Source organism: Typopeltis vanoorti, chromosome 1, assembly GCF_054136105.1.
Source record: "Typopeltis vanoorti isolate ZY-2024b chromosome 1, IOZ_Tvanoo_1.0, whole genome shotgun sequence".
NCBI lineage: Eukaryota > Metazoa > Arthropoda > Arachnida > Uropygi > Thelyphonidae > Typopeltis > Typopeltis vanoorti.
In genome coordinates, this window is record NC_143549.1 from 131,958,563 (window position 1) to 131,981,732 (window position 23,170).

General features: G+C 34.3%; 1 protein-coding gene across 1 annotated transcript in view; it reads right to left on the minus strand.

The window, feature by feature from the left end:
* LOC150110433 (angiotensin-converting enzyme-like) overlaps window positions 1–23,170 on the minus strand; it is a 135,041-nt gene that overhangs the window by 28,013 nt on the left and 83,858 nt on the right. Inside the window, exons 14-21 of the mRNA XM_090398410.1 lie at window positions 17,200–17,498; window positions 16,138–16,293; window positions 14,617–14,719; window positions 11,482–11,625; window positions 10,915–11,106; window positions 8,977–9,074; window positions 5,811–5,980; window positions 1,804–1,928 (exon numbers count right to left, since the gene is read on the minus strand). Coding sequence (XP_090254536.1) covers window positions 1,804–1,928; window positions 5,811–5,980; window positions 8,977–9,074; window positions 10,915–11,106; window positions 11,482–11,625; window positions 14,617–14,719; window positions 16,138–16,293; window positions 17,200–17,498 — 1,287 coding nt within the window. The remainder of the gene's footprint in view (window positions 1–1,803; window positions 1,929–5,810; window positions 5,981–8,976; window positions 9,075–10,914; window positions 11,107–11,481; window positions 11,626–14,616; window positions 14,720–16,137; window positions 16,294–17,199; window positions 17,499–23,170) is intronic.

Genomic DNA, 23,170 nt, shown 5'->3' on the forward strand with positions numbered 1-23,170 from the left:
ATGTACGTATAAAACATGCATCTGTCGTGACACACACATCCACTTAAAATATCATACCCATTTGATTTCAAGATTTACCATCAACCTTCTCAGTGACACTCATATCACGATGAAAACTACTATACCTGATACTGGAGGTGTGGGACATACTGTGAGTTATAAGTTGTTGATTAATATAGGAAAGGGACGGGGGATCTGAGAGATTTTGACGTGTGATACCAATTGAAGTGTAGCAGTTTCCAGGAAACTGTCAATATTTTAGGTTAATGGAATGGTTACTGACGATGGAACTTAATCAGGGGATGAATGGCGATATTTCTTCCCATAATCCACGCAATCTCGTCTGTATGGACTTCGGAAGTTTGTACTCAGTCAATGTATTTGTCCTTGCGTCTAATCATCAACAACTAGGTCTACATGTAAGTGCCATCTTTCCATTACAGACCGGAAAAAAGTTCTCATTTCAGATGAATCTCCTAGGAAAATTCGGAGGAAATCTCCTAAAACCTGGAGAAAGGAATTATCCTGATGTCTTGGTCTAATAGAAGGGAATGTCTTTCTGAAACCTCTTGGAACCCTGATATCAGCTGAATGCGCTATGAATGCTAAAATATACCTCTCCATTGTGGATGATCAGGTACAGATGGTATACGCGTGTTTCAGTAGGATATTCTAATGATAGGTTATCGTTCAGAGGTAGTTCGTTGAACACGACATCGATTTTTACGTACTACCATCACTGCCGAATTATCCGGATTTGAATCCTGCAGAACTCTAGGATGGGTGGATTAGATGGATTTGGCATTTAAGTATTCGAACAGTGCGACGTTGTCAGTATTGTTCGAGAGCGATTCGCAAACAAGATAGCTACTTAGGATTTACCATGGCTTCCAAATCTGAATCCCACAGAACATCTCTAGGATTACATTAATCGAGAGATCGGCATTTAAATCCTCCATCCGAACACTCAAAGATACGTGAAGCACTCCCGGAGGCTTGCTACAGCATACTTCTTGGAACATGCACGGGCTTATATACACATACCGGCCACTGAATTAAAAACTTTTAGTCGTATATGGGTAAACGTCACTTACGTAGCGTATAGATCAAATGCAAGGAATTGAAGAGGATCAGTATTGACAGCCGCTAAAGGAGGTTCAACACGGTATTAAATAAGTTACTAATTCAACGGCCGGTATGTGTACTTCATGCCATGCTACGTACTAGCAGTTCTCGCAGCATGTGGGGGGGTGGGGGGGGGATTATTTCAATTGATGTAGATATATGTGTAACACGTAAGTCCACTTCGGCGGGCATCATCTTTCCAGACTAAAGTCCTTCACATAAGAATGACTGATTCCTTATTTTTTTGAAATACTTTTTTTGTTTGTTTGTTTTATTCTATTGATGCAGACACCTCCAAGAAGTCCACAGACTCCTTAAGGTAACCAAGACGGTCTGGTTAGCTCAGCTAACAAAAAATTTAGCAAAGAAGTTATAATTTATTTCTATTTAGAAAGTTATCGATTATCTACAACATACAAGTGTTGAGTAAGTGATCACAGTTTCTCTCTCTCTCTCTCTCTCTCTCTCTCTCTCTCTCTCTCTCTCTTTCTCTTCACCGTCTCTTTATTCTCCAGCACCGATCCGAAACAATTAAAAGGAATGAAACTGCGTTCTGTTTGTATGTGAAGTTAATCTATTAGTACATTATTGTTATGAATTATGGTAATATTCAAAGATGAGCTATTAGCCTAGTAGTTTTTATGAATGTAGTTCAAGTGGAAACACAAATATCCTTACCAGGATTAGCTCCTCGACGAAATACATCTGGCTGATGAGCATATTGTTGAAAATACTGGATGTGTCCCATTTCATGATGAACGACAATAAGATCGCTCATTGTGATATCAGCGCATTGCGCAATCCTGCAATTACATAAGAGCGAATAATGTGAAGTATCAGTTGGCAATCTCGCTAAAAATTAAAAAAAAATGTATCCTAATAATGATTTAGAATAGTAGTTTCAAAGTAAGATATTATGCATACTTTATAGGTCAGCTTTCCATTCTTCCAGAGAATATCAAAGATGACGAAAGAGAATAACAACACTAATAAAAACACAAGCACTTACACATATCCAAAACATCCAATCATTGTTTAGTTTGGAAACGCTTATTTTCGGTATTTTTCTTTATTCTTACACAGTCCGGGAAACCCTGATCTGGAGACCAAACATGGAACCTTTTTCAAGTCGCTTCAGGCCTCCATTAAGCTGGGTGGTAGTCTCACGTCTGGGGATGAAATTCATCTCCTATATAAGAGTTTGATTTATGTTAACATCCTCTAAGATTATAACAGTCTGCTTCTGCCTCATTGCTTTTCTATAAGTATTGTCACGAGCACTGTTCGGTCTAACTGATATCCAATATCATTTGATTAATTCCCTAACTTTAAATAAATCGGTAGATCCCTGGTCTCCATATACTAAAGTGGCACTTTAGGATGGAGAGACTTCATATATTTGCCGCTTCATCTCAGTTGACGATGTAAAAATTTACGGATGAATGAGATGGCAAACAAGCACTTATAAAAAAGTCTAGCCATTTTGTGTTCCTGACTCTAACTGGTATTAATGACTTTAATAATACGGGTTATGCAGTCGATTTTTCTGAGTTACAGGATTTAAAATCTGAGTTTTAGGAGAAATGACCTTACTTGTTTCCGTCAAAACTCGCCAATGGTCAACATTTCATAAATATAATAATTTATAAATGTTAGCGCTACTAAACCAACTCTATTATACGGAAGCGAAACATGGGCCATAAAAAGGAAAGATGAAAAACGAAATGAATTTTTGTTTTTCAGCAAAAATGAAATTTCTCAGAAAAACAAGATATACCAAGTGGGACCATAAAACAAAGGAAGAAATTTTACAATCACTGAATATAAAACCAATTAATTACTACATAAGACAGAATAAACGAAAATGGATAGAGCATCTAAATCGAATGGACAACAGCAGACTAAAATTATATAGATATAAATTAAGTGGAAAAGGAAGAATCGGAAGACCAAGAAAGAGATGGCATGAAATTGGAACAGGCCACCTGGCCTAAAGTCGATGTTAGGAAGAAGAAGAAGATAAACGTTAGCAAATTCGTTGCATTAATGAGGTAATTTCCAAATGGAAAGATATACTAATCATGCTTCAACCCCTTCTCAATGAAGCAGAATACTTGTTTGTTTTTAATTTATTTAGAGATCACATGTTGAAAAAGAATACATCAATAAGTGGTAAGTAACACGTAAGATAATACAAAACATTTTTGACTATATTTTAATATTAACTGTGTCTTCATCGACTTTGCCTGCTCAAACGGTGAGTGTCCGTTTGCGCTTCCAAGTCACGATGCAGAACAAAATAGAAGCTACTTTTGCTCTATGTCCTTGTACACATTTTCCCCAAGGTTTTTTCTCTCCCAATGTTTTTTTTTTATATCACCACAAGGCCTATAGCAAATAAATGCCGTGTGTGCACTAATATGAGAAGGAAAACGCTTTCAACATACAATCTCAATTTCTTCCATATGAGCAAAGCAGGAAGTAAGCAGGAAGTAAGGCATCAATCTGAACAAATGATAATCAGTTGGCGCCTGGTCTGGACTGCCGGGTTAGATACATTTCTGATAATAGGCTTCCTCATTTTCCAAAGTTGATTTTACACATTTAAATACATAGGCGCCCGATAACGCTATGGAGGGGGGCGCACCATGAGCTGAAAGCTGAACCTACCAAACATTTCCTAATGATGTTGTTATAAGCTTTTAGTTATGAAAGTGGGGATGGGGGAGGGGGGGATCACGCTGCTTCTTTATACACCCGTAACAATTCAAAATAAAGTGATTGGTAGCCACATTAATCGCCATTCAATCCCCTCTCCAGCACTTAGTTTCAAGGAAGGAAGTATTTAACTAATAATTCGATAAAGATTAGTTGATGGGACCTCCAATTAACCAAAGTGCACATACAATGTATAAGTATTTAGGGAAGAAATGAGATTGAACTGCAAAGTATTTAAAAACAATTATGCAGATAAATATTAACTTAAAAACTTATCGATAATAATGATAATCTTAGTTTGCTAGAAGCACAGCTATGGGGATTTGGTAACGAAGAGAATGAAAATCTGCTTCATGTACGTGATAAATGAAAAGACTTTTTCATTCAGCCGTGATACATGATCAGATGATTTGAAGCAAGAATAAATTACGAATTTTATTTTACTTTTATGCGTTCTGTACCCGACCTATAGTGCATACTATGCTTGGCTGTGAAAAACAAAATTGGTTTAAACATATTTATTCAAAAAGTTTGTGTGTAAAATTTGGAATATAAAATTTTATTTGAATTTTTATTTTTATTTTATTAAAAAAGGCGACATTATGGAATTGTAACGCAATCTGGAAAAATGAGGAATAGTATGCCATAAGTTACTCATGAGGCTGTAAAAACATGTTGAACAAAGTATAATAACGAAGTTTAACTTTCTCAGAAACATGGGAATTTCTTTCTTCCAGTTTCACTCTGGCTCTGTGCTTTATCACAGCCTTCGCTGCTAAATCAGTAAAATGTCCGTACGGTTGCAGAGTCACCTTTGCCGTTTTTTTTTTTTTTTTTTTTCATTACAATTTAGAAAAACGAAATAGCATCTTTTGATATGAAATTTGCTTTTAGAAACTATGGAATTATGCATTTAGAAATTATATTACAACCAATGTACAAATAATGCTAAAACCTTGCAAAATTTTCACATTATTTTCAAAAATCTTTAATTACAAAAAAAAAAAAAACTGCTAACATTAGTTCTTTCCTCTTTTTTTTTTTTTTTTCAACTGTAATAGAGGGCATCATTTCAGAACAGGTATACTTGCAGCATTTACAAATGTTTCATCTGTGAGATGAGAAAATTATAATTTTCTCTCTGTTACAATTCAATTTTATCGGCATTAATTTTTTCTTTCATTATATTCTGATTTTTAACCTTCTCATTTATTCTTTTATTAGTTCTATTCCTTTCCTGTTATTTTCGTATTTAAGACATTCATCATGCTTTTAAAATACGCTCAGATTAAAGTAACCATCCCGTTCGAGATCCTCTGCATTTCTTTCCCGTTTCTTATTTAAATTCCTCCACAACAAAGGTCACCGCACAGGAATTAAGCATTCTTCAAAAATGATTAATCTATTGACTAAATTAAATTTCCTGCAAAAGTATCCAGAAATGTCCAAAAGAACTTCAACATGAAATATCAACATGCCTAATATGCTTAACAGAGTGCATCTATTCTGATAAATGGTTTCACCGAAAAAACGAAAGTAGTCCTCACTAAATTAGGATAGAAGGTTCCCATCCTCTCAAGAAAATCCTCTCAAGAAAATGTGAGTAGAACTCACATTATTACAGAAAATAATACGAGTATAAGGATTAGGGCCACAAGATGGCGGCACTTGACCGCCGTTCTTTATCTCTCCTAAAAAAAAGCTTTGATTTATTGGTAGTCTGGGCTCTCTATCAATAAAAGCTTGAAGAACGGAAACTAACTGTCTAGTCTTCAAAAGCCAGATCTAAAGGAGCTCTTCCTACTTTTGAGGAATAAAAAAGGGGTTGGAGGAGGAGAATTTACTATCGAATACTTACAGTTAAGGGAAAATGAATAATAATTATTCAAGAAACAGTTTTTAACCTTCCGATGTGTATACATACTTTAGACTGATTTAAGAGTCTGATATGTACAGCGTGAACTTACCGAAAATCTTTACCATCAAAGAAATCCCATGCAGATGCATGACACACAATTTCTCTATCTTTGGGCTTTTCGAATATTGAATAATGCCAAAATTCCGGTGTCATTCGTTTTAGGCCTAAGGAAATGAAGAATTCTTCTGATATCTTGAACATGTCCAGAGGAGTCAGTTTCTGAAAGTGTAGTATTACAGTATGAGAGTTAACTATTAACCAATACCATGTACACGTTTCATTTCATATTTACAGAATAAGAAACTTATTAATTTAAAAAAAAATCATCTAACGCCTTTTTATTCCCATATACGGGGAGTAGGCGAGGCCATTTAACCCTATCTAACTTTTGGAGACTGAGTGGCCAGTTCAATCTCCACTGGTACCAATCAGAGATAGATGGCCCAAGGCTATCACTAATTAAGCGGTACACAGTGAAAAGAGACGGCTCAAATGTGCCGCCATCTCGTGGTCCCTAACCCTAACACAATATATTTAATGTCTGAAATAATGTGGGTTCTACGGTCGATTTTCTTGAGTTTACGGGACCAAAAACCGACTTTCCCGTGCCAGAGATCGACTAACTCGGGAACCGGTCGAAAAAAGGCTTAGAAAAATTTCCTCTAGTCGCCGACTAGACTCGAAACCAAGTCTTCCTTCTTGCGGCCAAGCGCCGTGGTGTATAAACGCCACATCCACTGAGCTACACAGGCTCTTGTTAATTTAATAAAAACCAAATTAATTTTGAGTTGAACGGTAGCTATTGTTCATCTCTCAGGCGGCTTTTATTTAGATCAGATCACTACCGCATATTTTAAGACCTCCGAACAATTGACTACTCATATTAATATTTTTATTATTTTTTATCGTTTATTTAATAAGAAGAAATACAAGAAGATTCCATGAGCCATTTTTTACAGGATCTACAAGCAGTAGTCACCAACAAAATTTAAACACAAATATAATTGTATTAAATCTATTTTAAAATTGAATTAGAACATTTTTATGTCGAAGATGTTCTTGTTTACGCATCAAAATGAACATACTTTAAACATAACAAACAGCCTACATGAGTGGATGAGTTGTTATTGACTAATAATGGCTTCAATGCTTTCTTTAATTCTTGAAAGCGAAGCCATTCCTCTACCCCCCCCCCCCCCCCACTCTAATCACAAATTTTCTGGCCCATAGCAAATAACTGGATTTGTACATTTTTTCTTTCAGAAACAAACCCATCGAAGAAGTGAACCCTTTGTATGTATAATTGAAGTTAGCGTTTCAGATAACAAAAACTTCAATAAATTGTGTTGCATTTTTTTTTTCAATAAATTGTATTTATATCACATTTCAATTCTGTAATTTAATGTTTTTCTGCAAATTTATCACACAATGAATGTATCATATCCTTCTAGGACTCGAACCACGACCTGTTAGTTGGAAATCACGTATTCTATCCACTCTGCCAACCAGGACTGCGAATAATATTAATAATAACAATAATAATAATAATAATAATAATAATAATAATTGTTATAATTATTATTATGACGTCATTGTCTGCTCTTGAGAACAAAAAAAGAAAACAGAAAAAAATACATGTTAGGAAATGTGTTCAGGATTCCATTCATGCCATACAGATTATTACACGGTGCCTCTATGAAGACTAAATACTCATCGCGGGAGGCCACTCTAAGACGCAGATTAACTCCAAACGCATTTTTTTCCAGTTAATTAGGCATCTTCTCTCGTCGATTTGCATATTTTGTAAGAGTCTGGTCGAAAAAAATCTTACCACCTTCGTGTGAGATCGGCTTCCTCGATTTATGAAGAGAATCGAATCAGGACTTTATCGCGTTGTTCTTACAACAGCTCTTCGAAGGCCTAATATTATTTTATTAATTAACAAACAAAAAACAAAATTATTCAGACTGAATCACTATGAAAAGCTGATACCTCGAGGAAACAATTAACAAAAGATAAAAAAATTAGTATGTGAAAGTACTCATACTGATTCTCGTATGAGCATATATATATATATATATATATATTATATATATATATATATATATATATATATATATTATATATATATATATATATATATTTTTTTTTTTTTTTTTTTTTTTTTTTGAAGTGATTGATAGCGAGAATTCGTCGCATACGGCATGAATATCGTGATGCAGGCAGCTGGTCGCTTTTGCACGATAATGCACCATCTCATCATTCGAACATTGTGAGACAGTTTTTGAGCAAAAAGCAAGTTTGTATATTGGATCACTCGCCGTATTCACTTGATTTAGCGCCCTGTAACTTCTTTCTCTTCCCCCGACTTCATTTGCTGATGAAAGGAAAGGAAAGCGATACGACACCATTGAAAACGTTCAAGCGGCAGTACCCACGACCCTCAACAGTATCCCAAAAACCGATATAAAAAATTCATTTAACGAATTAATTTACCGTGCTAAACACTGCATCGAGGCTGAGGGAGAGTATATATTGATTGAAATAAATGATTTGAATTATAATTGGCCTGTGTTTTATTTTCTATAAAAAGTTCGGTTTCTTTTTGGATAGAGGAGTAGTGTCTATAGAGGTATCATGTAAATAATCTGTATGGCATGCATCAAATCCTGCACACACACACACACACACACACACACACACACACACACACACACACACACACACACACACACACACACACACACACACACACACACACACACACACACACACACACACACACACACACACACACACACACACACACGCGTTACTTTTACGGCGCCATTAAAAAAAAAAGACATATATTCGATTCTAATCCCTGAGTAGGAGAACTTTTTCCAGACCTTTCTGAGGTCAGTTTTAGCTAGTTTCTGATCGGGAAAGGAGGTTTTTTTCTCTCTTGAAAAGTCAGGTTTTGCGTTTCAAAAACTTGACCATATTGCAGACAATATTACGAATGTCACGGTTCAGGACATGAGATGGAGGCAGTTGTCTGTCATACTTCTCTTTCTCTTCTGAAACGCGCTTGAGCTAACTAAAGAAGTTAGCTCAAGATTGGAGAATGTTGGAGAATGGCTGCCACTTGTTTTCAAAAGTATCACTGCTAGTCTTAGAAATAATAAGAATAAAAATTAATTTCAAATTTGTGAGAAAATTAACATGTCACTTACCTTAGCCACCATCATAGGAGTAATGTCCACTGATGGCTTCTCGGGATATGGTTGTACTAAGTTAAGGATATTGCGCCATTCCATTCCAGCTATGTTACCTGCAGTATAATCAGATTGTATTTGCCAAAATTATTGATAACAAGAGAACTCGGAAAAACAACAATTAATCATTATTATATATTGCTGAGATACACATCATTACGCGTACGAGAAGCAGCTGTTTGGGATCTTACGCCTATTAAAAAGACACTGCCCTTTGATTAATAATTCTTTTAACGGTACAACTTGTTTTGAAATCACGTATGACTTGTTTTAGTGGCTTACGGATGACTCTGAAAAGACATGAAGTTTAATTGAAAAACAAGAAATATGCACTCATAAGTCAAAACATTATGACCAACTACCTATCGAGTAATGTGCTGAGAATTTTTTGACCGAGATAAGAGCTTGCAGATTTCTTACATTGACTTCATTAGACCACGGTCTGCTTGTTCCAGAGATATTCTGGAACAAGTAGCCCGAATAACGTCCAGGAAGTCAGAGATCGAGGAGACACCGGCGTCGACTGGGATACCGCGTTCCACATGATTCTACAAATGTTCGATGAGATTTCAATCAGAAGAACTGGGTAGCTAGGGGAGCACTCCGAAGGCGTGGATATGGTCTTTGAAACATGTTTGCATAATACGAACTTCGTGACATGGGACTTTTTCCTGCTGAAAGAGTCCGGCTTCACAGGGCAAATTGGTGACAAATACCAACTGTGAAACAATCCCAGAGGTAACAATTAGTGATCACGGTATGTGTTCAATGTGAATGAGACTACCCGGCAATATCTACGAGAACAATCCCTATACCAAGATATCGCCACTGCCGGCCCGTTTCCGACACTCGTGCAGTCTAAGTTCAGGAAACGGTGTGCGGTGTCCTAATGTTTTGGCTCATGAGTGTATATAAACCAAACGTGATTGTTAAGAATGATATTACTGAGCTTTGCGTTGCATTGATCGATTTATATTTCACAAATGTCTAGATCTACATAAAACTACCTCACAATTTTAGAAAGAGAGAGAGAGAGAGAGGAAAATACGCATTATGTGATAATAATAATTTTATAAGGAAAAAAAAGATGAAAGTGCCTGTTTTAAAATCTTTTTCTGGAGGTGAAAATAAAGCGTTTTATTGTCACAGCTTGCGAACTTGTCCATCTAAACTATGTTTCTGAATAGTTGTATCAAAAAGAAGCCAAAGGTCATGAGCATTACATTATGGCAGTCTGTTAATTAAACGTTCTTTGGGGAAAGTTTTCTTGTTTATGGAAGGGGAAAAAACGCAAAAAAAAAAACATTTCATGTTAATCAGAGGTCGCATCCTCCTAGCTTTATTTACATGGATAGATAGTATGGTCTCGCTTTTCTGTATGGTGGTCTTAAGAAATTTTAAGTAATAAGTGTGCGAAGTACTTAAGTGCGAAGTTTTTGCTTGAAATAACTCAAGCACATACTTTTTTTACGTGCACAGTCAAGTTCCAGAGTCCAGATTCATGCCTAGATGTTTATCCAGAAATGGAAACAATACCCCCAAGTTCTCCAGAAATTATGTTAACGAAATAAACTACGTAATATAGCAATTCCTTTGTGTTCTGTGTTTATATATATATATAAACTAGAGTTTTCGAGAGGAAAACACTGCCACCTTCGGATGAGATCGGCTAACTTACTTTTAATTGAAAAGCCATGATAAACGTTCTTAGCATCCTAGACGGAATTCGAACCCAGGTGTTGTTCAACGAAAGGGGCCTCGTCGAAACCCACTGAACTACGAACGCCATTTTCTATCATAAGTCGACATAATATTTGATACAAAATTTGATATCTTATAAACTTTGAACATAAGGCAGTAAATATGTATTAAAATAGAAAACAAATAGCTACTTACCAAGAATATGTGCAGGAATTGGTCCATCTGACTTGATCTTGTCGCTTCCATAAAAGTTGATCAACTTTCGTCGAACATAAGCGTGGAGTTGCAAATAGAAAGGTCGCAACTGAGCCCATAGATTTTCAAGGTCACTATGAAACGTAGGACTCTCATATTTCTCTTCAAGCATGCTTCTTATATCAGGAAAACCTTCGAAAACAAGCAGGTGCAAAAATTTTAATGAGTGAGCATTTGAACTCTCTCTCTCTCTCTCTCTCTCTCTCTCTCTCTATATATATATATATATATATATATATATATATATATATATATATACAAGCAGGTGCAAAAATTTTAGATGAGTGAGCATTTGAACTCTCTCTCTCTCTCTCTCTCTCTCTCTCTCTCTCTCTCTCTATATATATATATATATATATATATATATATATATATATATATATATATATATATATATATATATAGTGTATGCGTCTGATATTAATTAGAATTTTTCAACAATGAACTTCTGTGACATAATAATACTAACTGATATATCAAATTTACATTTTCCTGCTTTATACCTACCATTTAGTTTCGTTGCCTCATTACTAAGCTGAACGTATTGTGGGTATTTATCGCGATATGTGCGGCCTGTTGCATTCCTCCAGCCGTTCCAGAAATACTTTAACTCGTCGTAATTACGGGATTTGTCAAACACCCGTGTAATATCTGAAATAAAAAGATAATAAGCAATAATTTTTGCGTAGTCAATAAATAATCATAAAACTTTTCTTTAGTCGACTGTGTCTAAACAGTATCATATGCTGAGACAAACATCGTTTTAATATTCACATCATCACGTTACTTATTCAGCTGAAGGAAGAGATGGAATGTTAGATTGTTTTTTTTTTTTTTTGGATGATTGTTATATTTCATGTTATGCTTCAAATGTACATGTAGAAGTATAGAGTAATGAATTATATAAGTCAGCTATATTTTATTTTTAGGGTTTCACTCCAAAGAAACTACATACACATGTTTCTGAGCGCGCGCGCACACACATATATAGACTGACCACCCTGATATATATATATATATATATCAGGGTGGTCAGTTATTTCACACTAAAGGGAAACTGATGATTAAAAATCTAAGTTTAAATAGTCGTCTACTCAGTGTTTAGTTATAATTATGACAGTTTTCAGTTAGAAAAGTAGGAAACTGATCTTAGTCCTGTAATTTAGTTTTTCAAATATACAAAAACGGCGCAATTTATGCAAATAATGCTTCAGAAATACAAACACCCACAATGCAGTTGATTACTTTGGAAGTTTTTTTCACTTGGTTTCACTATAAATTATATATTTAGTTTAATCCTTTATCCAAGTGTAAGCAAACAAAGTTTGCGCCTGAAGTATCTTCTGGACCCAGAGGTGATACCAGGGTTGAAGCAATGCAGAAGTCATATTTCCATATGCTAGTTGCCAAAGGTGTCACACTCACACCTTATTATTAAATTACTCTGGATTAGAGAAAGATGTTGGAAGTTTTTTTCACTTGAAAAGGTTGAAGTAATGCAGAAGTCGTATTTTCCTATGTAAAGGTCTAAACTGGTCTGGGTGGTGACCCTTCACATAATGCATAGCATTATACATGTCCGCAAGGAGATGTGTTTTGCATTATGGAATACCAAGACAAATGATGTGAAGTCATACCCTTTCCCACGAGTTGCCCCAGTCCTGAAAGATACTACAGGCGCAAACTTTGTTTGCTTATACTTGGATAATGGATTAAATCAAGTATATAACTTCTTGGTATCTTTAATTTATTTATAATTAATTAATTTATAATATAACCAAGTGAAAAACTTTCAACTATCTATCTCTAATCCAGAGTATTTTAATAATAAGTTGTGACACCTTTTGGCAACTCACATAGGAAAATATGACTTCTGCATTACTTCAACCTGCGTCTCTGGCTCCCGCTGATGAGACCTCAAGAAAGGTTAAAACCGGTCTCGGTAGTGACCCTTCCCATAATGCATATTATTATACATATCTACAAGAAGATGTGCTTTGCATTATGAGATACTAAGGTAAGTGATGTGAAGTCATACGAGTTTCCCCCAGTCCTGAAAGATACCTCAGGTGCAAACTTTGTTTGCTTACACTTGGATAAAGGATTGAACTAAATATATAATTTATAGTCTAACTATTAAAATTCTTCATCATTAAAATTCTTCAATTTCACATCAAGAAATCTTTCCTGAGGTTCTCAACGAAAGAATAACTGGAAAAGTAGTGATAACAGAAACTGGTTGCTTCACAACAATAACTACGGTGCATACTTCATTGTCTGCGAACAGTGTTTGGCCAAAAACAATGTGACAGTGGTTACACACCCTAAATCATTTCCCAGACTTCATTCTATGTGAGTTTGGGAAATCATTCGAGCATTCCGAATGATTTGGATGACTTAAAGCCGCAGACGGAGGTGGCATGTTGGTTTAATGCGTCTCAAGCTGTCGTCTCGGCACTATAGATGCAATTTCGGTAGAGAGAGAGAGGAACCATTACAAAAAGAGCTAGCCAAGGTCTCCCGTCTACGTCTACTAGAGCAGACCACTATCAAGATGTAACTCTACAATATCCAGTCACTAACTCTCTAGATAAATTACTACGAAAGTATTTCAAACCAGACTGCGTTAAAAAATCTCATTTCGAGTGGACAATTCGCAATGAAGCGAGTGATTTGTATCCCATAACTACAAACCGCCGCTCTCTCCAAAACTAGTTCTATGTGACTTGAAGCCGTGACAAAAATGGGGTGCAATTCTGTTCTCTGATAGACGTTGTTTTGTTTGGGGAGAGAGAGAGAGAGAGCGAGTCATGCGGTATCATCTCTTCTGCATCAGAGTAAGGGACACTTATGATAGAAGCAGTTTTCTAGTGTGGGGCAGAATAATGACCAACGGCTTCACTCCTCTTCGTGTTTTTGATAGGGATACCGTAACTGAGCACAGGTACCGAATGCAAACTTTGAAGGGGCACTTGACCTTGATATTCTTTTCATTCGTGACAATGTCACTGCCAACAGAGCTCAAGTAGTGGAGGAATATCTGGAGATATCTAGCGCCTGCCGTGGTCAGAACGATCATCACACTTAAATCCGGTCGAACAAGTGTGGGACGCCCTGGAATGTCACATTGTATGCTGACAGCCACTAGGTGAGCTTAGCTGTCTGTTAGAAGAATCGGATTTGTTACCACGAAATTTTATCGACATCTTTAAACCAAGCATGGTCCACCGCTGTCAAGCCTGTTTACTCGTTAGATGGGATCACAGACCGTGCTGATATTATGTGACCATATTTTCGGACTTATTATGTTGACCTCTGTAATTTGATATTTTTTGGGTATTTCTTATACATCCCTATATAAAGTTCCTTATATCCGTCCAACATTTCTCGCTGTCTCCCACTTCAATATTATTTTATCGTACATCACCATACAAAAATTTGTTCGGCTTCACTCAAACAAGACGAGTTACGCCACATTTTCTAAACGTTTTGCTAATTCTGTCGAGTATGTATGATACATGGAAGCAGTACATCCACTGTGAGATTTTTTTTAAAGATATAATATTCGTTTCTTCAAGAAAACAAAAGCACTGTTTATCGTATCAAATATCACAAGAGAAAGAAAATTAAATGAATAGTTACCTGGCTCTAAAGATAAGTCACAACTCTGGTCTTCTTTTCTATGATAGGGACATAATTTCGCTGTGCTGTACGCATGCTCCATATCTGCTTTCAGTTCATTCAGCTACAAATAAAACAAAACCTGTAATGTCATGAAATGTTTGTAATATTTAACTTCTGGTATTACATTGTTGTTAACTGCAGACGTTTGCAAAGAAATTTTTATTGATGTCAAAATTATTTTATGAAATTAGCCAATCAAAGTAATGTATACTGTATGGTTTGTAACTTTTATGCCTACAGTCATTGAAAAATAATAATAAATCATGATGTGAAAAATTCAGTCGTATAGAATTTTTAACGAAGTTTTTTATATTTTTGAAAGAACTGAGTTACTTGGGTGAACAAAACTTTTCATTAACTGAAAAATAAGGATAATGAACCGTTATCTTTAACTAAGTTCCTTCGAAAACAATGGAAAATCCATTATTTTGGCTTTGTTTATTGGGGAGGTGGGTCGCTGTCTGGAACATGCTGGTAGATCTGAAGCATAAGTGTTTAAAAATTGTGGCAGAGATATCGGCAGACACAGAAGACTTTGTCATTCCAATTGCTTTCTCAAGACCATTCTTATATCTCGCTGTTGGAACATTAAGGAGAGTATTGAGTGTAAAAGATTTGATATAGCATGTGATTTTTTCTTTATTCATCGATGCAGAAATTAGAAGGAAGTATTATAAGATTATAATAATTCCTTCTAACTATTAATATTAACAATTATATTACTGCCAAATAGTATTATCATCATAATTCCTACAGAATGTACAAGGAAAAGAATCAGAGATGAGGGAATGTTGCGATCAGTAGCTCTGGGTAGGGACGAAAGAAGGAATAATTGCCATCTGACCAGGAGGTAAGTTTGTCACTTTTGGATTTTGTTCATCGGATATAAACTGAATATTTTTTTATAGGCATACAAAAAAGTATGAAGAGCAGACTTTGTTCATTATCAGTTATGCTTCATTTAGGGCAGACCGCCTTGGTACTCCTTAGAAATTTATGGCTTAGATAAGAATCAAACCCATAAATCCCTAATTCCAATTGCTAATAAGAATTCTAGGTCAAATGAAGATTCCCCACCAAGAAGTACAAAAGAATGGCATTGAGCAGTAGAGAAAAAACTTCAAAAAAGTCGTCCTCCCTCAACCACAAAAGGAACAAAACGCCGAAATACACGTTAACTCAAACCCAAAGAAGTTAGCCACCTGATCTCCGAGATAGGAAGACCTTCGGAAGCTGAAGGATACGAAAACGAAATCCGCAACCAGGCACAGAAAAATAATCCTCACCCATAATCCCCCCCCCCCCTTACTATAACCAGTTTTATAATCTAGAAAGACTTTCCCCAGACTCTTTTAATTCCACCCCACAGTTCAGAAGTTCTCTCGTATCTTCTTCTACTTCTTTCATGATACCATTAGTATATTTATAGTATACAAACATACATAACTATATTAACAAAAATGGATGCAAACAACTTACCTTATTTAATTTATCATGTGGTAGAGCTGCACTTCCCAAAACAGAAAGTAACTTAAAACGCCTCCGAATAGTCGGAGAAAATTCCGACCACGCAAATGACGTCACATTTTTCCATTCCTCTTGCTTGAACTCCGAAACGACAAGCATCTCTTGCAACTGAGAAACAAAACACCAAAAAATTGCTATTTTATGGAATTTCAATTATTTGAACTTTCAACATTACTTGTAAAGGGCTCTTTCCGAACCTCATATTCACCCCCCCCCCCCGTTCGTACGACTTATAATTCAATTAATTATTTCTTAAATGAGCAAATTTCGCTGTTTATCAATAAACTTTGATGAAATTAAAAATAATAAATTCACAATATTTAAACCATAATAATGAAAAAAGTTTTATTGTTCAAAACTTATAGAGCAAAGCATGCATATCAAATAAAATTCTATTATAGGAGCATACAGGTTATCAACATATCGATTTGGCACTTATTACACTTATTCGTGTATTTTTGAAATCAAAATTTCAAATATAATGAGAGAAATAATGAGATCAATATTATTTCGAATCGGTCCCACGTAATGTTGTTTATTTCTAAAAGTGTATTGCTGTCAAATAATGAGCAAGATTAAAATGTATACGTATACATTTTAATCTTGCTCATTGACAACGTTTCAATGAACTTATAAACAATATAAACAAAAAATCCTTAATCATTACTAGTTTTGTTTTAAGTGTTCTTCCTTAGTGATGATCTGAAGTACTACAGGTAACGTAAAATGAGATCTATTTTTCTTTCGCAATCACAGCTACTCTCTTTATGTTTTCCCTTGAGTAGTCAGTGAAAACAGTGCATTTAATGTAATAAAGTTAACGAACATTTTATGTGTGCAGTTTGAATATAAAATGCAGATCCCACTTATGATCGTTATCATTAAAATCGTCAGATAAATTGCAAATCGTTTAATGAAATGGAAAAACTCTTTTTTCGTCTTTAATTTTCTCAATATTTACATTTTTAACTTGAAGTAACGCCAACATAAGATGCATATCTACTTACTGCTTACCATTTTTTCTTTGTTTTCTTCAGTGAGATTGAGTTCATAATTCCAATAGGCCACAACAAGGTTGTGAGAATGTTCTGTAATTAGTTTGTCATGGTAGGCGAGATATTCTTTCGCTGCCTCCTCGTCTGTATTATTTCCAATCTTATTTCTATCATTTGGATCTGATTCCGACTCAGGATTCACCTTATCCAATAAAAGGAAGAAAAGCAGTAGCAGGATGAAGCGACCAGCTGGTCCGGATGATAGTCTCACAGCTTCCTTAAGTAAGAAATGCGCAGCCATTTCTCTGAGTGCATGTGTGTGTGTGTGTTACTCTTCTTATTCACAGGACATACAATGAATGAAAGTGAAAGTTTCAGCCACTTACATTAAGCGACAATGTAGTTGCCTAAGGAAATAACGCTTATCGACTAGCCAATGTTCTTGTATCTGATTATTACTACTACTACACTTTAATGTTACTCTATCGTTATCCTCGATATGTTTGACCTTTGTCAAACATATCGAGGGGAAACATATTTTTCCCCTCGAATTACCAAATGACCTCTTCTTCTTTTTTTTATTTATTTTTTGTTAATATTTCCGTTTCTAGATTTTATTTTTTTTCTGGGTACTTGAGAACTATATACTTAGCGAATAATTCCAAAATGTAAAGCGATAAACATTTATATCTTGAAATCGCATATAACATAATTCAAAATAATTTGCTGATTGTATACAAACTTATGACAACAACAACATGTATAATAACGACAAACTTTTTTTTTCATTTGATAAATATACCACATTAGGAATATACGGTTCTGTTACGTATTCATATTTATTTCCAAAACAGTTATTTCCACAGAATAAATATCCAGTGTAATAAACCTCAGGATTATTATTATTATTATTATTATTATTATTATTATTATTATTATTATTATTATTATTATTATTATTATTATTATATACAGTCGAAACAAGATATCATTCAAACAGCAATTTGATTGATAATACAGATTCTACCCAAAAATCTAAGAACAGTCTGTCAGGTAGCTTCGTAAAATAGGGACTTTTCCAAGTAATGCTATTTTTTGTAGATCACATGGAGTCACTTCGTTTATGTTTAATTCTGTTGGATAGCTTTTTAGAAAATTGCACCTATTAATATTGGAAGATTAGTGGGTTTTTTTTTTTTCAGTTCTTTATTTTTAATGTTCTTATCACTGGGTACAGCGATGTCGATAATCCAAACCTGTCGACGTTCGATAATTGTGATGTCAGGTCTATTTTGTTCCAAATGCCGATCAGTTTGTATTCTAAAGTCCCAGAGAATTTTTGATGTTTGGTTTTCCAATTCTGTCTCTATTTTATGCTGCCACCAGTTATCAGATGTAGGAAAGCCATATTTTTTTCATACATGCCCATGAATTATTTTGGCTACATGATCATTTCGATATTTATAGTCAATTTGAGCTGAATTGCTGCAGGTACTGATTAGATGTTCTACAGTCTCATCTTTCTGATCGCATAATCTGCATTTGCTGTTATTATTGATGTTCAAAATGTTTGCTTTGATTGCATTAGTTTGTAACGCCTGTTCTTGAGCAGCTAGAATAAATCCTTCTGTTTCTTTTTTAATATATCCATTATTTTTATTATTATTGTTGTAGTTGTTGTTGTTTGTTGTCGTTGTTGTTGTTGCTGCTGCTGCTGCTGCTGCTGCTGTTGTTGTTGTTGTTGTTGTTGTTGTTGTTGTTGTTGTTGTTGTTGTTGTTGTTGTTGTTGTTGTTGTTGTTGTTGTTGTTGTTGTTGTTGTTTCCCTTCTTCTCATCACTATAATAACAGTTTAACAATTTTTATTATTCACATCACGTATACAAATTATACATATTATACATATTTCACAATACAATTCAATGCGCACTACAATGTAACAATAATAAAATTCAAGTATTACTATCATATTCTGTTGATACTAACACTTATTTTCGCTATTATTTTATTATGGTTAATGAAAAGTTTTCTCATATATGCAAGAAGAATATAATACATTTCGAATGGTTTCATAGTTATGATAAGTAACTGGTTTAGAGTAATGTAAGTTAGTTAATGCAAATATGTGTAACCAAGGGCCGTAGCCATACTGGTTACTAGAAAAGTAATTAGCTCAAAACAGACACCGAGAGTCCGGGGACCGCATCTAAGAGGGCTCCCTTACCAGTTATAATAATGTACATGTTGATATTTTTATTCCTAATTGAATGAACCAATTTGTTTACAATTATTTTAAACTATACGTTTAAAATAATTGTCAACATTCTTTAATCCCATAAGGTACTTTCTCGATCTTTTTCTGAATACATATTCTGAGGTTATAGATTTAATTTCATTCGGAAGTTTATTATAGCTGCTCGTCGCAATGTACTCGAAAGATTTATGAAAAATTTCTTTGTTAGCCTTAGGTACTTCCAGCGTGTTTCGACCGCAGCGCAATCCATAGTCTAAATTTATACCAAGAAACTTTCAGTGTTTCTTTTTACATATAACAGACAAACATAGAGAGATAGTTTCTGAAATGGTAGAACAGTGGTTCTCAAACTGGGTGCCGCGAAATTTTGAATCGTTTATTTGAAAAAAGCAAAATATTTTGCCACAAATAACTAACTCAAAAACAAAAAAATTATATATTTTGATTTTAATGGATGAAGCGTATATAAAAATTATCATTTCTTGTATCACTCTTATATTATATCCTGGGATTTCATTAGATCACCGCGTGTCGTAGTAACTTGTCCTGTTATCTTGTCTGTTGTTCTGTCCTGCTGTCTGTTTTAGTATTTCTCTGTTCAGTGTGACAAGTATTATACATGATCATTTCTCCTAAACAAAAATCATGAGTCTTTTGTCATCGGTGAGAATAAACGAAGTACGATATTAAAGTCGTTAAATTCAGTGAGTAGAGGTTTCTCTTATTGTTATATATTCCAACTATAACGAGAGACATCGTAAACAAATGTTTTTCCTTTTTTCATCCGGAAAAAAAATTATTTACTTGAAATAAATTTTAAAATAAAATATTAAAGTTACATATGCCCTTCAAAATCCTGAATAATTTTTTCCTTAAAAAAAGAAGTGAAGATTCTGACGATCAAGAAATGTCTACTTGTAGCAAAGCTAACGAACCAATTCGCACTAATAAATTATCAAAAACTGATACTTGCATTAATGAAGATTTGACTATTTTTATCGTTCAGCAACAAAAAGCACTAATGAAACAACAGAAACAGAAAGAATAAGTTAATGTAAAAAGGGAACAATGAAAAAGAATGTAAAAACTCGTTTATATCAAGAGAGCTATCTAAAAATGGAATTTACGTGGTGTGGTGATAAATTAATTCCCAGACCTAAGTGTATTTTGTGTGGTTTGGTTCTATCAAATGAGGCTAGGGTTCCTAGCAAATTATTGCGACATTTCTCCACAAAACATGACAACTTGTCGAATAAAAATCCTGAATATTTCAAAGAGTTAATAAGAAAAACAAAGTAAAATTTTGTAAGAAAGTTTACAATTTCCGACCGAGTTCAAGAAGCGAGTTATTTAGTCGCTGAAATAATTGCGAAGGAAATAAAGCCTCATACTATCGGCGAAACCTTGATTCGTCCGGCCTGTTCAGAAATTGTGAGAACAATTTTTGGTACTGAGGCAGAAGAAGAAATAAAGAAGATTCCATTATCAAATGATACTATGAGTAGACATATTAATGATCGGTCAGTCGATATTGAAAAGTCAGTTATAACCAAAATAATCGAATCAAAATTTTTCAGTTTGCAGTTAGATGAGTCAACTGATATTGGTGGTAAAGCACACTTACTTGTTTTTACTCGATTCGTTGAAGATTATAAAATTATCGAAGAATTTCTATGCTGCAAGGAATTCGAGAAAACTATGACGGGAAAAGATGTTTTTGATATAATGAACACATATTTTAATACAAATGGTCTATCTTGGAAAACTTGTGTGGGTATATGTACAGATGGTGCACCTTCTATGGTTGGAATTACAAAAGGTTTGTTTCCTTTGCTAGAAAAGAAAATGAGAACATTATAACGACTCATTGCTTCATTCATCATGAATCATTGATGGCAAAGATAAAAGGCTTGGAATTAAAAAGTGTATTAGAAGAAATCATTCAGATGGTTAATTATATCAAGGCCAGACCATTAAAATCTAGAATATTTGCAGGACTATGTGAAGAGATGCAATCTCATTACAAGAATCTTCTTCTTCATAACCGAAGTAAGATGGCTTTCAAAAGGTCGCGTATTGGATCGTTTTTTTTTGAACTTAAAGAAGAAATATTAATGTTTTTCCAAAATGAAGACAAACCAGAATTCTATAAATTGTTACAAGATGATTTTTGGTGTTCCAAACTAGCCTATTTAACAGACATATTCGATCATCCGAACAAGCTGAACTCCAGGAAGAAGTGAGAATATTTTGACATCTACAGATAAAATTAAAGCTTTTAAAGATAAAATAAAAATGTGGAAGATAAAATTAAGCACCGACAATGTAGAAATGTTCCTTAAAGTTGCCTCCAGAAAATGTAAGAACACTGATCTGCAAAAGCTTATTTACAGTCATTTAACATCGTTAGAAGAAAAAATTGACCATTATTTTCCAGACATTTCAGTCAATTTATACGATTAGATTCGAAATCCATTTGTAGAGTCAACATCAGCAATGAGTGAGTTAAGTCTTGTAGAAGCCGAAGAATTAATTGATATAAGTAACGATCGTACGTTGAGATTGAAGCATTCAGAAATGTGTCTGAATTCATTTTGGATAACAACTATGAAGGAGTACCCCAATATAGGATTCAAAGCACTTAACATCTTATTGCAATTTTCTACATCTTATTTGTGTGAACTGGATTTTTCTGCACTCGTAAATATTAAAACAAAGAAGAGAGAAAGACTAAAGTCCCTTGAAAATGAGATGAGAATATGTCTTTCAAAAACAAGGCCTAATATCAAAGAAATATGCAAACAACATCAGGCACATATTTCACATTAAGTTCATATTTTATTATCTGAACCTTTATAATAGCTTTTGTTTTGTATGTTTTGGGGTTGTTTGAAAATAAACCAATTTAGTTTAAATAAAATCTGTTTTCTTTTAAACACGCTTTCGTTCATATCTTTAGTATCTGTAATATCAATTTATTTATGGGTTATATATGCGAGTCTTTCAGAATCAATTAATCGGCACTTTACTCTCTATAAAAAATCAAATAATACTAGGGGTGCCGTGAAATATATTTATTGATTTTAGTGTGCCGCCAGACAAAAAAGTTTGAGAACCATTGTGGTAGAATATTATGAACGATATGCAGATCATTGGTTGAATGTGCGAAGTCGGTAGTAGTTATGGCTCTAATTATTCTGTTTTGTATTCTTATTAATGGAAGCAGATTGTTATAATAGTCTCCTTCCCAACAGGTAATGCCATATTGCAGTGAAGAATTTACCCAGGAATAGTATAAACATCTTAAGAATGCTGCATTTATAAATTTTTTAACATAACATATTCTGTTAATTATGAACCTAAACTTATTTGTTAAGAAAGTGGTGTGGGAGTTCCACTTCAAATTGCTATCGATATGGAGGCCCAAATACTTGACGGTGTTTGCTTTTTTGATTAAGCAACATTTACAATTTAGAGTATCACTACATTTCTTTTCATGCCATTATCTCGTTTTGTCGGTATTAATGTTAAATCCATTGTTTTTAAACCATATACTTAGTTTTAACATATCGCTATTAATCCGATTTTTTAGATCTTCAAGGGTTGTTTCGGTGTATACTAAAGCCGTATCGTCAGCAAAGGATATCATTTTGCCAAAAAAGTTTGTATTTACATAGATCATTAACATATATTATGAATAGGATGGGTCCTAGTACCGACCCTTGTGGGACTCCGTAT